The sequence below is a fragment of the Stenella coeruleoalba genome (genome assembly GCF_951394435.1).
Source record: "Stenella coeruleoalba genome assembly, chromosome: 19".
NCBI classification, from domain to species: Eukaryota; Metazoa; Chordata; class Mammalia; order Artiodactyla; family Delphinidae; genus Stenella; species Stenella coeruleoalba.
This window is the reverse complement of record NC_137165.1, coordinates 49,866,922-49,881,146: the sequence shown is the minus strand read 5'-3', so window position 1 is coordinate 49,881,146 and position 14,225 is coordinate 49,866,922. Positions and strand designations below refer to the sequence as shown.

At 57.6% G+C, this 14,225-nt stretch overlaps 1 protein-coding gene across 2 annotated transcripts in view; it reads left to right on the top strand.

Moving 5' to 3' along the window:
* Positions 1–14,012, top strand: part of RPTOR (regulatory associated protein of MTOR complex 1) — a 346,910-nt gene extending 332,898 nt beyond the window's left edge. For both annotated transcript variants that reach the window (XM_079903606.1, XM_079903605.1), the window contains 6 exons: positions 7,457–7,563; positions 8,394–8,521; positions 10,235–10,321; positions 11,191–11,307; positions 11,577–11,706; positions 12,346–14,012. In XM_079903606.1, coding sequence (XP_079759732.1) covers positions 7,457–7,563; positions 8,394–8,521; positions 10,235–10,321; positions 11,191–11,307; positions 11,577–11,706; positions 12,346–12,414 — 638 coding nt within the window. In that variant the 3' untranslated portion in view covers positions 12,415–14,012. The remainder of the gene's footprint in view (positions 1–7,456; positions 7,564–8,393; positions 8,522–10,234; positions 10,322–11,190; positions 11,308–11,576; positions 11,707–12,345) is intronic.
* Positions 14,013–14,225: the final 213 nt, after the last annotated feature.

The following is a 14,225-nucleotide window of genomic DNA, read 5'->3' as shown; positions in this document are numbered from 1 at the left end:
GGGGACCCCCACAGCTTCAGAGTTCTGGCTGTGTTCCCCCGGGACCTTGTCGGGCAGAAGCAGCAGCCCCCGCTCCCTGCTCCAGATTACCGCCCCCCCAGGCACGTGAAGCTCCCTGTGCTCCGCAGTGAGGTCCTCCGCCTGGTCTCAGGTCCCAGGCAGCCACGAGCCGTGGGGGGGGAAGAGGCACCCTCGGGGGGGGGCTGCGGTCATCAGCTCCTCCACGCGCCTGCGACGGGGGATCCTGCACAGCTGTGCACCCCATGAGGCCTGGCCCACCGTGTCCTTCAGCTACAGAGGGCGTAGGGGGTCTCATTTGTGAATGCTGCTGTGTAGGGCACGTGGGAGGGAGGACTTGGCACTCCCTGAACAGTTAGAAAAGTCTGCCTGTGAGGTTCTCCCGCGCGCTCTCCAGCTCAGAATCTGCTCGCCAAGTCGCTGTCGTGGCAGCTTGTTAGCAAAGATTTGATTCCGTGGTTTGTGACTAAAGAGACTGTTTCTTGCGGGAGCCCTACCCCTGCTTTTCGGAAGTCATGTGAAATGTGCAGGGTCTCCGCATCATCTTAGCATGCCCCTGGCTCCCGTGTGTACATGTGCACACAGGCATGGGCATGCATGCATGCATGTGCACACATGAACACGCTCCTGTGCATGCATGTGCAGTTAGCCTGGGGACACTCCCCTCATGGGGTACCCCGCTGTCAGGAGAACTGAAGTCAGTCTGGGTTCACAGCCATCCCCGGAACTGAGCGAGCCGTGCTCTGAAATAGAACTGGTGGTGGGACCGCCCGTCCTTGGGCCACGGCGCCCACAGACACCCAGATGGAAGCACACTTCCCACCCCCCAGAGGCCTCCTCACTGACCGCTGGGCCCCATGAATGAAGAGCTGTCCTCACTCTAAGGACCTAAACGGAAGTGTCTGCCTCCTCCGGGCGTGGCCAGTGGGTCAGCTCCTGCTGGTTGGGCTGCACTGTGTGCACATCCGGCCACTAACCTCCACTCACTGGAAGTGCCCACGCCGTGTCGGGTCATGTTTCCCCCAAGTCATAGCGCTTCCAATTTCCTGTCTAGAAAGAGAGTCTTTTTAGCCAAAACCCCTGATAATTGGGTTTTCACGTTCAGAGGTACATTTGGCCCTTTTTTCCCACTGCAGCCGTGGCCTGGGCCACCGTCTGCCCCTCCCTCCTGTTTCCTTCTCGGCTGCTCCCCTGTTTGTGGTTTGTGTGATTTTGGCTGATTTGGCTCTGGCTGGCCTGCTTTCCCTTGCATCCATCCCATAATCCCTGTTTCCTCGCAGGTCTGGCCCGAAAGGTCTCAATCTTTCTTGACCGCAGTAAGCAGGGAGGTGAGTGCCTTCTCCCTTATCTGTGAGTGCCAGGGGTGGGAGCCGGCTCCTCTGCTTTGCCTGAGGACGCTCGCTAGCCCGCTGTGCTCTTCAGGCAGCAGAGGATCAGGGCTGTGGTTTTTCTTATTCGTTCCATCTGCACAGTCTCCTCCAATACAAAAAATCATCACCAGCTGAGCACTGAGATCTCATGGGATGAATGAGGTTGACTGTGTGAGGCTCTGGGAAGAAATCTTAACGAAAGCCATAGACAGGACTCTCCCTGGGAGCCGAGGCCTCATGGTCGCACCTCCCGGCCTCCTTGGTGGCCTCAGTCACTCTTGGGCTGGCTCAAGGACAATTCAGTTCTCTGTTCCAGGCCACCTTCACAACAGCCTGGGAATGGAAAACAGTCCAGATCCAAGCCTGCTGGAGTGAGGATGGCGCAGCTCCGCAGGCTCGCAGGGAGGAGGCACATCTCACGACTCCATCAGGACAGAAAAGTCGCTCCAGATTGAGATTTGCGTTCCCACCAAATTTTTCAAAAAAGAATCTTTTTCAGAATTTAATGCAAAGTCTCTTAAAGCATCTGTTTCCATCTGAAAATCCATATACAAGTTTGATAGTTACTAAAACACCTATATGCAACTGACTGTGGATACACATGGTAACACTGGGTTAGCAAACCCATATGCCTGCTCAAAACGAGCCCTTTTCTCTCCTAAGCTCACTAGTCAGGTAAATTGTAAAGAGATGGAGCCTTATGAATCCAGGCAGCAGGTAGAATTCTTGACCTTTAATTTGCAGCATCTGAGTTTAGAGTATGACCAGCCTTCTGGTGAACTTTCTGTTCTGGTCTCTCTTTAGTCGCTCCCTAAACAAGGGTTCCCTGCAGGAAGGCATATGTGGCTATGGGTCTGACGGGGTCCCTCGTGCCATCAGAACTGGAGTGGGTAGAGAAGCAGGTCCCGGGAGGCTGAGAACAAGATGTCCTTACAGATGTACAAACTCACAGTTTCGTATTTTACAAAGGACCCTTTTAGTAAAAAGTTCAAAAGGAAGGAAAAAGAGAAAAGAGAAAACCCGAGACTGACTCAATCTTCACTCCTTTGCTTCCCGCCAGCAGTGATGGCGGTGGTTGTAACAGGAAGGATTTCTCTCAGAAAGAGCCTCCTGGGTTCTCAGAGGAATGACAGGGTCACTTGCCCTGAAATCCTGAAGAGGAGCCAGGGGACACCTTTCACGGTCAGGACCTGGGGCGGCCAGAGGAGGGCAGCCCCGTCCCCTGGTTGTCAGCTGCCAGGGAGCAGCAGCCACCCCGGAGGGCAGGGAACAGATCGTCCAGCACCGGTGTGTGTGTGAACTGGACGTAAACCTTGGGCCTCGGGGCAGCTGTTAGTATTCGTTGCCTGGATCATCTGGGCAGCAAGCAGGGCACCGACGGCAGAGCACAGGGGTGGCTGGCGGGGGGAGTCACGGCTGCCCTCCCCTCCCAGCCTTACTCCTCCTCCGGGGTCACAAGCACATCCAGAGTCTAAAATTAGCAGGACCTGGTGAGCAGGAAGCCCTCTCAGTGCAGGAGGCAGGACGCGGGGCCGGGTGGCAGCCCCCATGGGCCCACGCAGGACAGGGCACTGGCCATGGGGAACGACGGCTCCCTCCTCTCCCAGGAGGCGTGTGCCCCACCCTGTCTCCTCTGACCCTAAGCAGCTGTCACGTGTTCTGGTCCACCTCCCAGGTGAGAAATGGAAGTTTAGGTGAAATCATTTGCTCCCGAGGAGCCCAGTTTTCTGTTGCCAGCCCTGTCCTGTGTCTCTGAACCTGCCGGCTGTCCTGGAGGTGTTCATGGGCCCTGAGGGAGGCCTGATCCCGTGGGGAGGCATTGCGTCTGCATCCCTGTGGAGGGAATGGAGGTCGCCATCCCACAGGTCTGAGGTTCTCACACATGCCTGGTTGGGCAGGGGCTGGCCCCTCCTCCTCGGAGTTCCAGAACCATAGCTCCTAAGGGCGTTTCAGGTTGGGGCTGATGGGTCCTTAGGGATCAGGTCTACATGACATGTCCTCAGAGGTCAGATCCCCATGTTGGGTTCTCAGAGGTCCATTCCAGACGACAGGGTCCTTAGAGGTCAGTCTGGACTGGCCTCTGAGCCTGGAGGGCTGATCATGGACATCACAGGGACCCAAGCCTCTGAAACAACGTGTTTCTTCTTTTCACTGTCTGCTGGGCCTAGGGTTCTGTCTGGTCCCTGACTTACACGTTCCAGCTTCCTAGTCTACAGCCATCCCTGTGCCATACGTCTATATTTTAATGAAGAAATTCCCTCTTTTTCACGGCCAGCTTTTGGATGGGAACATGTGAGCAGAGCTCATATCCAGGATAAAGTCAGACGGGAATCTCTGCATCCTTTTGGGGGCTGCCCACCACCCCTGGCCCCAGGCAGTGAGATGGATGGGCCGTGATCTCAGGCACTCAGGGTGCTGGAGTTCGCCCAGTGGGGGAGAGGCTGCAGCACGTGCGGAGCCTCCATCAGTCGAGCACTCTCCGTGTCGAGGCGGCAGCGTCGACAGGGAGGAGGGGCCCTCCTGGGGGGAGCCCAGAGCAGCCTGCCTGCTGCCAAAGAAAAAAAAGGCCAAGGAGGCCCGGGGGAGGGAGGAGGGGCACAGGCTCTGCCCACAGCTGCCACTTTTCTGGGGATGGGGAAGGAGGAGACACTGCTGAGACCGTGCTCCCCAGGAACGAAGTGATTGGAATCTTCACTCTGGTTCAAAGTCACAATGTTCCTGTCTTATGAGTTTTACTTAAATCATAGCCATCAATTTTCTTCCTTGTGCTCAACACGTCAAGGAAGAGCGTCACCCTTTTTATCATCTTTTACCAACTCGTGATGAGTCAGATCATCTCTCCTCCGCTGTGTCTGGAGGTCGAGACACAGGCTTGGTTGGGAAAGGTCTCGAGTGAGAAGGACAGTGTTTGCGTTCTGTTCTGGGCAGGAGGACGGGCCAGGACCCCAGACCTACAGGAGAATGAGGTGAGGGGCGGCAGGCGCAGGAGGTCGGTCAGGGTGCAAGCAGACTGTTGTTTTTATCCCAGCAGTTTTCACGTTGATCTGAGACTCTTCCACGGATAGGAGCTTACTGTCTTAGGTGACACAGCTTCCGCAAACAGTCTGGTAGAGCTAAGGAAGCAGCCTCGCCCAGATTTGTCTGTATACATAGGACGCCTGCCTCCCCGGCGTGTACAGGACTTGGGAAGACCTTAGGAAACACGTTTCTTGTCTCTGCTGGCTTCACCATGCTTTACAACTGGTTTAAACCAGCATTTGGTCCGCATCAGAGAATCTAGATTTAAAACAGGACTCAGAGCTCACGTGATGCACGTCCCCAGGTCCTCTGACGGCCACATGGGCACACCTTCCAGAGCCTCCAGTGCAGATGGAGACGCTGGGGCCCTGTGTGGGAGCTGTGTCTCCCCAAATTCACGTGGTGGAGTCCTCGGCCCCAGCACTCAGAGGGTGACTGTATTTGAGAGAAGGATTCAGTTGAAATGAGGTCACTTGGGTGGGCACTAATGCAGGGCGGGCCCCCACTGGCTCTGAATCCATCATGAAGGAGACTCAGCAAGAAGGAAGCCACCACCACTTCATTTGGAGGCCAGGTCAGGCTTCTTATCCCATTGGGAGTGGCCGCGGCCTCCTCTCTGCTTCCTGCATGGGCCTGGGGCTGAGACCCCCCTCCCAGTCCTTCTGTGGTCCCCCCAGACCCTCCCCAGCTTGTTCCCGTGACCCCAGAGCATCCCAGATGTCACCTGGCCACACGCTCTCATCGGAGGACCACTCCTTAATTACACGGCTCCTGAAAGCCCCATGGGGCTGACACAGAGCTCCAAGTGCAGTTAAGGATGCCCGAGAACACAGGCCACCCCATCAGTGGTCCATGGATACAGGAGTCTGTGAGCCTCTGCAGTGGCCTGGCACCCCAAGTCAGGTCGTGGGTGGGCGCGTCCTCTGCGATTCATTCACACCATGAACACCGGGCACATGGTGAGGGGAAGCAGGTGGCGTGGTTTCAGGCTCTGCTTGTGGGCTGACTGGTCAGTGTGACTGGGCTGTCCCGGACAGAAGTGGGGGCCACATGCCCTGCCCTCTCCCCTACCAGTTCTGATCGTGGTGATAGGTGAGAGGCCTCGCCTGCAGCCTTGTCACCAGTAGATGCCTTTCTGGCACATTAGGGTGTATTCTCCTGCCTGGGGTCAGGGGCGTTGCAGTGGGGAGACTGCATTCTAAAAGGTGAAACAAAGGCTCGTCCATTTGTTGTGTGCAGCTGACATTCTGCAGGGTAGACATGGCAGCCGCCAGCAAAACAGGGAGGACGGGAGGGGGTGTGCCAGGTGACACATCTGGAACAGGTAGAAGACGGAACAGGGTGAGTCGTAGCCTCACATGGTCGAGGAGGTGAATGAGCACGATTTGGAGGGGCTGCATGGACGTCAGGAGAGGGGCGTTCCAGGCACAGGGCCCACTGTCAGTTAAGAGGACCAGCCTGGTCACTTTTGGAGCTCGAACCTTGCAGGGGCCAGGGCAGAATGGGAAGCCATGGGGGGTCTCTGGAGTGAGGGTTGAGGGGCTCAGATCCAAGCAGGGACCTGAAGTGACACATACAGATGAGAGTCTGGAGTTCGGGAGAGAGATCGGGCACTTGGCGGGAACTCCATAGCCTGAAAGGGGCATATCAGAAAAGAACAAGTGAAGGTCACATTGTCCAACTCAGGAAGTCAGGAGAAAAGTGGGCACCCACAGAGAGAAGGGGAAACCACAGAGGCAAACACAGGAGCTGCTGCCACAAAAAGCAGAGACAAATGTATAAAAAAGCTTGATGACTTCACTTCAGACTTCAGTATGACCAAAAGAAGACATAAACAAAGTTATAATGTCAGTGACAGAATAGGAGAGGATATTTGCAATATATGAGCTAAACCCTCAGTGTCAGAATGTATATTAAAACATACAGGCTGCACACACCAACATCGACCAGGATTTGGGGAAATCACACCTTGTGTCCATTTCTGATGAGACTACAGACCAGCATCCACTCTGGGAGTGAAACGGCCTCGCCTGGGGAAGTGGAACGCACAGGGATATGTCCCCTTCCCGGTGCTGCCACTTCCTTGTGCAAGGGCGTGTGGAAACGTCAGTGTGGCGTGGTTTACAGGCAGGGAATCGTGGAAGTGATGGGCTCGTTCTCCAAAGGCGTGTTACCCAGAAGTTCAGTACTAATTAACCAGATCTGCATCCGTTGGGTTGGATAAACCCTCAAAACGTAACCTTACTGGAAAAACGCAAATTGCTGGAAAATACACCCCCGTTTGAAATTGGCGACGTTTTTGAAATGTGGGAGATGTGGTTCATGGTTTTGGACACGTGCCCCTACAGGGGAGTGCACGGGGGCCAGCCTAGGAGGGCGCCCAAGGCCTGTGGGTGATTTGTCTGCGGACAGGACAGGCAAGTGAGGCTTTCACTGTCTTAAATTTCACTTCAAGAACAAAAAAAAGAGCAAAAATGATAAGATATTAGCAGCTTTTAGATCTGGGTGGTGGGTACAGGGGTTTCTGTTGTGTTTTTTCTGTGTGTTTGAAATATTATAATTAAACATCTTAAATCTTATAGTCCCTCCTGTGAGGTCAGTGCTGCCCTTAGGGATGCTGAAGGCATTCGCCCCCCCGCCCAGTCCAGTGTAGGGAAGGGCAGTCCTCGATTCATTCACCACTGACCGTCTGTGGTCAGCCCCCTGCCTCCGTGAGGGGCAGCTGCAAAGCTGTTCACCCCCAGGGGACTGCGGGACCCAGGAGACTCACATCTCTGTGCCTCTGACACCCATTCTAAAGTCTCCAGACCTGCCGATCATGCCCAGGTGTCCTGGAAGGTGGGCATCTTGGACAAACAGTCCTAAGATCCTGCTGTCTCTCTGGTAGATGCCTGGGTACAGCAGAGATATAGAGAAGGCTCTGAATTGTCACCCCGACCTCAAGCTTGCATGAGGTTGGGGACCCACCCTATGGGTTGGCACCGACTGCTTGAGCTGTTGCCCAGAACAGGCTCCCTCGGTGACACCGGTGCCCGTCTGTGTCTCTCCAGGAGCTGGGATGGTGGTGGACTGGGAACAGGAGACCGGGCTCCTCATGAGCTCGGGAGATGTGCGTATCGTCCGGATCTGGGACACGGATCGTGAGATGAAGGTGCAGGTAAGCACACCGTCCCTCATGGGGCCTCCCTGGGGGCGAGGCGGGCCAGTGGGCGCAGACCCTGCCGTCCTTCCCAGCTCCGATTGCCCTCGAGGTCGAGGGCTGAGAATGAGGGTCCTTGAGCGCCCCCACCCCACCCCGCCACAAGTACTCTGAGCAGGTGGTGTCTTCGGGGTGGGGGGGGCAGGAGAAGCGGGGCCAAGTCAGGCTGCCTCCCACCTTTTAAAGGGATACGATGATTCGGTTTCCATCCGTGTTGGATTTCTTCCTTGTGTGTGCCTGAGAGCAGCAAAAACTTTTCTGATTGGAAAAGCACTTTTCCCCGTCTGGGGGCCCATTTCCTGTTTCCTGCTCTTTCCTGCCGCGCATTTATCACGCCTCCTTCCCTTCTCCAGCGTTTACAGCTGCCAGGAGGAGAGGCGAGGAGATGGTTTATGGGCGGCAGGACTCCCCCTAGACCCTTCCCTGAACTAATTAGGAGTTTTAAGAGGGAGCCGACGATGATTCCTCCTGCCGATATATGTTTCGTCTTCCTTCTTAGGAGAGAGGGAGACTTTGGAAAGTTCAATGGGCGCAGAGGTGTTTGCTGCCCTGCCTTCCTGGCTGCGGGCCTCGGGTGCCCGGGCTGTCACTCAAGCAGATGGAGCCTGACTCCCTCTGGGGCCCAGCTCCTCAGGCCTTGACAGCTTCCCCGGTGGAGAGAAAGGCAGCAGCTCCACGCCAGGGTGACAAACGCACCCACGGTGGCTGTAAAAGGGATCCAGCAGCTAGTGGGGGTGGGGTGGGGGGCCTGATGCCAGGGTGCCTCACGGGGTCTGTGTCGGCCCTAGGACATCCCCACAGGTGCCGACAGCTGCGTGACGAGCCTGTCCTGCGACTCCCACCGCTCCCTCATCGTGGCTGGGCTCGGCGACGGCTCCATCCGCGTCTACGACAGGAGGATGGCGCTCAGCGAATGGTAATTGGGCTACGCCTTCCCCTCCCTCTGCCAGACAGAGCCAGCCCCCAGAGCCAGCTGGGCACTCCCCGCAGAGCCACATCCCCCAGCGTGTGGAGGAGCACGGCTTCCCACCAGCCGTGGATGGGCTGTTTGGAACACAGGTTTGGGGGTCGGGAGGTCCCAGCAAGGCGCTGCCCTCCTGGGCTCCATTCCCACCTGAACATAGAGAAGGCTACCGCCTCCCGGGTTGAACTCAAGAATAGCCAAGAAGATGGCGTCAGGGACACGCTGGGCCACATGCATTGTCACGGCTTTTCTGGGCACTGGCCCTCAGCCCTGGGCTGAGGCGCAGGTGGGGCCCAGCGCCGTGCCCTGTGTGAGCCGGTGAGCGTGGAGGTCCAGACGCCAGTCACACACGGATGGTAAATGGCAGAGCAACGCTGGAACCCAGGCCCAGCCGTCGCGGGCTCCCGGGTGATGTTTACTGAACACCCACCTTGTCCCTGAAAACAGGCCTGGCCTTTGAATGGGAAGCAGCAGGTGGGCCCATGTGCAGCCACAGGAGCTAAAGGAGCCCTCGTGGGAGGGGACGAGGGGACAGGACTGAGCTGGGCCTGAGAGCAGGCGAGCACCATCAGTGACCCCAGCCGGAAGAGAGTGCAGCTGTGAGGTTGCAGGGCCAGGAGCAGTCGGGGGAGTCAGTACAGGACCCAGGCAGGCAGCAGAGGCGTCAGCCAGACTGTGGCGGGAATTTGGGCCTGAGGCTTGGATGGCGAGTGGGCCCAGGCAGCCCCTGGCTTGCATGTTCCCTGCGGGTCTCTATGGGAGGGTGCCCACTGAAAGCCCACACTACCCACCAAAAGCAGCCATCGTGGAGGTGGGGGAGCAGGGTTTCTTTTTGGGGTGATGAAAATGTTCTAAAATTAGATGTGTGATGGGCGCATAGCTGTAAGGATGTGCGAAAGTCACTGAATATGTGCTTTTAAAGGGAGAGTCTTACAGTATGTGAATCAAATCTCAGTCAAACTGTTATTTTAAGAAGCCTCTCTAGGCAGGCAGTTAACTGGCAAACCAACCCAAGAAGACCTGAGGGTCACAGAACGGCCGTGAGGGAGGGGCTGGGGTCTCCAGAGCCCCCTCTTCGGCCCAAGGTCTGAGGACAGAGACGTGGGGTCTCCTGTGCATCCCCAGGCACCGAGACTTATGTGTGCTGGGTGTGACCTGAGTCCTGGATGCCTTCCCAGATGTCACACTCTGCCCCCACCTCCCCAGCACACGCATCCCAGTCCCGTACTCCCTGTCAAAGACCCTCACCAGGCCTCCAGGAAAGCCCCTGTGTCCCTCCATTTCGACAGCCTTAGAGTCTGGGGTTCTTGGTCTTGACCCTCAAACCCACAGGGAGATGCCAGTGTGAAGTCCTGGTAGGGGGGCTGGCGGTGCCCAGGCCCCAGGAGGGCATGACAGCCACCCTGCCTCCGGAGGTCCCAGCGTGGCCCAAGGTGTTTGGGAGGCCCCCAGGGAGGGGCGTACCTGGGGGGTTCAGTCACTCACAGTGAACACAAGAGGGTGAGGGCAGATCTCGCAGCACCGGCGGACCCCGGACGCTTTAAATAAATGCTCTGTTCCCTCTGCTCAAAACGAAGTCCACCCTGCCTCCCATCCTGATGCCTCGGAGCATCAGGGACACCCACAGTTGTCACCGGGCCCTGACCCCACCTTCCTCCCCTCCAGCCGCGTCATGACATACCGGGAGCACACGGCCTGGGTGGTGAAGGCCTACCTCCAGAAGCACCCTGAGGGCCACATCATGAGCGTCAGGTAATGAGCATGGAATATTCATGAGACATTTTGCTGTAAAAACATTATTTTCCCTCCATCTAAAATATGTCCTTGATATTTAAACAGCTGGGAAATGATGGCATTTCAGGGTAGTAATTAACTTCTGCTCTGGGACAGGCCAGAAAGGTCAGAGCCGGCACAAGGGTGGGGACAGCAGGTCCTCCCACTGGAGAACTTTGCCTGTGGGTGACTTGCAGCGGCAGGGGACGGGGTGGCAAGGTGGCTGGGCAAAGCCTCCCCGCAACAGCGGCATCTGCCTGGCGTGGGCCAGTATCACTGTGCGGATCCGTTGTCTGCCCGTAAGTCCATTCCTGCTGCCGGTAAATCCTGTGCTGAGAGCAGCGCATATTTATTTGCCCGTTAAAGGGACAGAAAATGTAATTTACTGTCACAAAGCCACCATTTCTTCAAAGAGATGCTCTTCCCTTGTTTGTAACGTGAAAACAGAACATAGCTCTCAAAACGATGTCCGCCAGGCCCAGGGCAGGGAAGAGGTGGCCTACTGTCCTCACCTCCCGCCCGTCGCCACATCCCCAGCTGCACAAAATCTAATCTCTGGCCGGAAATGAATAACTCACAGCCTCCCCTGTGTCTTTGCTCACTGCTGCTTCGTGCCTCGGCAGCTGGGCCCTTTCTGGCTCTGGGGAGGGGTCCAAGGGGCTCGGCGGCAGGCCTGGCTGCCTGGGTCGGTGGGGTGGGCCCATGTGCCATCCAGGGGCCTCCCTGGACACTCTGAGGGTCCAGGGAACCATGGCCTTGAGCTGCACGTGTGGACGGCCCCTGACCACACATGGCCCGTCCTGGGGCCGGTAGGCCCGCCCAGCATCACCACAACACCCTCTTGGCAGCGTCAACGGGGACGTGCGCTTCTTCGACCCTCGGATGCCGGAGTCCGTGAACGTCCTGCAGATCATTAAGGGGCTGACGGCCCTTGACATCCACCCCCAGGCAAACCTGATCGCGTGGTAGGTGCCGGCCCTCTTCTCTCTCCCCGCCCTGCCTGACCAACTCCCGGGGCCCTGTGTAAACAGCAGGCACTACTGCCCGCCCCCACACCTGTGGAGGAGAGCTGGGTGGAGGGACTGAGTGTGCGGCCCCTTTGCTGCTCCTCACCTGCCTGGCCTCCCGGCCCTTGAGGCCCAAGTCCTCTCGTGGGGGTGACCAGAGAGGAGCCCCATCTCCTTGTGGACACGCCCGCCTCCCCACGCTGACTGCCAGGCCTTCTCGTGTGCAGTGGCTCCATGAACCAGTTCACCGCCATCTACAATGGCAGCGGAGATCTGATCAACCACATCAAGTACTACGACGGCTTCATGGGCCAGCGAGTCGGCGCCATCAGCTGCCTGGCTTTCCACCCGCACTGGGTCTGTGTCCCCGCGGGAGGCGAGGAGGGCGGGCGGGAGGCTAGCAGCAGCAGCAGGAGGGGTGCTGCAGCCAGGCCCCTCCCCACACCACAGTGTGGCCCCCAGACTGCACTCACTGTAGAAGCAGCACCAAATTCCCTGTCAATCAAAGCAGATGTGAAGTAGCCCCACCCTTTCTGACCCCTTCGGCCCCTACACAGACCCCAGTCCTGGAGAAACCTCCCCCTGTAAAGCCCACTGGGGTAGGAGCAGCCCAGACCCCTGTGACCCGGCTGACAGCACCGTCCTTCGTTACAGTCGGCCATGTGGTTGGGGGCTGCTGTGTTTTAAATTAGGATTCTGCCAACCTGCCTTCGTGCAGCGTGAGGCTCCCTGGGAGCCCGGCGTGTGGCTCTCTGCCTAAACGCACGACATCAGTCTCCCAGAGCTGTCCCTGGGAGGCCATCCTGAAAAAACAAGTGTGGGAGGCATGGGGAGTGTGCGGATTCCCTGGGACAGGGAGGAGATGATGCATCTCTGCAGAAGCCGCAGCCGATGGGCCCTCGTTCCCACGCCTGCCTCGTGGGCGGAGTTGGGGTGTCAAGGCCCGGCCGGCACCCCCCTGGATGCTCACTGCCTGCTCTCTGCTCCCTCCTGCAGCCTCACCTGGCCGTGGGCAGCAACGACTACTACATCTCCGTGTACTCGGTGGAGAAGCGCGTCAGATAGCGGCCCCTCCCCACAGGCCGCCATGTACATAGTGGACCCACCGCACTGCCCTGAGCACCTGCCTGACCTGGCTGCTGAGGGCTCGAGAGGGCCCGCACTGTCTGTCTGTCTGTCTTCGCTGTCACGCCCAGGAGCCCAGAGAAGGGGGCTCTGCTGGAGTCCTCGGTGTGATGGTTGCTGCTCTGATGAAACACAGCTCCTGGCCTGAGGACACAGTAGCTGTACATCCCAGTCCCCTTCCCGTCCTGTTTTCTTCTGAGGTTTTTAAGGGGGAAACACTTGTTTTGTTTTCCGAGTGATGCATTAGTCCACAAAGGCTCCAGACGGAAGCCAGCCTCCCGGGGCTGCGCGCCGTGCCTCCTCCCCCCCGCCCCCGGGTGTCCTCCTGGGGATGGTCTGAGCGCACTGGATGAGCTTGAGATGGAGTGAAGGACAGATGGAGGCGGCCTGCCACCCACTGGGTCCTCACCCCGGGCCCATCCGGCCAAACGGCGAGGCCGAGCGTGCCCCTCCCCACACAGCCACCCTCCCCGCAGGCAGGACTTCCGTCTGAGTGTCAGCTGTTCTTGCTGCAGGTCTGTCAGCAGGAGGGGCCCTGGTTTGGAAGGAGAGACAGGTCCCGTGGGCCACAGAGCTTGTTTCTCTCAAGTGCTGCTCTTCCCCAGCAGGTGTGGGAACCGTGGCCTCCCCACCTGCACCCCACACGCATCACACGAGCACACATGGAGGGGCCACCAAGCCCCAAGAGTATCGGGGTGAACGGTGCCACCCCAGCCCTCTGTCCCCACACAAAGGGGTGCAGCTCATGCTTGCGGAGAGCTCCCAGGAGGGCAGCAGCTTCACATATGTCCATGCACACGCGTCTGGGACGGCGCGCTGAGCAGCCACACCTGGAACACGAGACGCAGCCACAATGATATTTTGAAAAGCATTTTTTCCATTTTCCTTGGGAATCAGGATTATTCAGAAATAGAGGGATGAGCTGGCTTAGCTACTTCTGCCAATAAGAGGCCAATAATAGTGAGAATGTGAGGGAGAGCCATGCTGTGGATGTGGGTGGGCTTGGCGGGGCGCAGGGCTGGGCAAGGGGAACAGCCCTTCTGCAGCCCATAGGCCATGCCTGCTCCCCTGAGAAAGTTCCAGGACAGCGTCCGCCATGTTCTGGGCAAGCGAGCAGCGTGGGGTCGGGGAGACCGCAGAAAGCTCAGCTCCCCCGCACACAGCCGGTCACCTCCACCCGGCGCTCCAGACGGCGACTTGGGAACCTTCCAGAAGCTGAGCTCCACCCACAGATGCAGAGTTGACTACCCACAGCCAATTCACGGAGCGGTTCCACTCCAGATTTTGAGCTCATATGCGGTTCTGTTTGTTTTGAGACAAAACCATCCCCTGGCCAAGCGCAGAGGCCCCGCAGAGGGGCTGTCTTCACAGGTCTGATGCGAAAATTCAATCATGAAGTTACAGAGTCTCGAGAGAGCGTGACCTAAGGGTTCATTTATCTCTATTTATTTTACCAAAATGAGAATTGAAAGACTTTGATGAAACATGGAATTGTAATACGAGAGTAAGAGCGATAAACTGTTAATAAAAGATAAATATGCAGAGGGTTGGCTGGAGGCTCTGTCCTTTAAGGCAAGTCCTCTGTGCCCTCGGGGACTCCAGGCACCAAGCAGGTGGTTCTCGGCCCTCGTTCCCCTTAGGCACAGCCCCAGCCCTGTGGCTTGGACAGTTGGTCCAAGAAAAGGCACTTGGGGTGCCTTTTAAATGTGGGGTCACCCCACTCTACCTGTGAGCCCAGGCTCCCAGAGGGA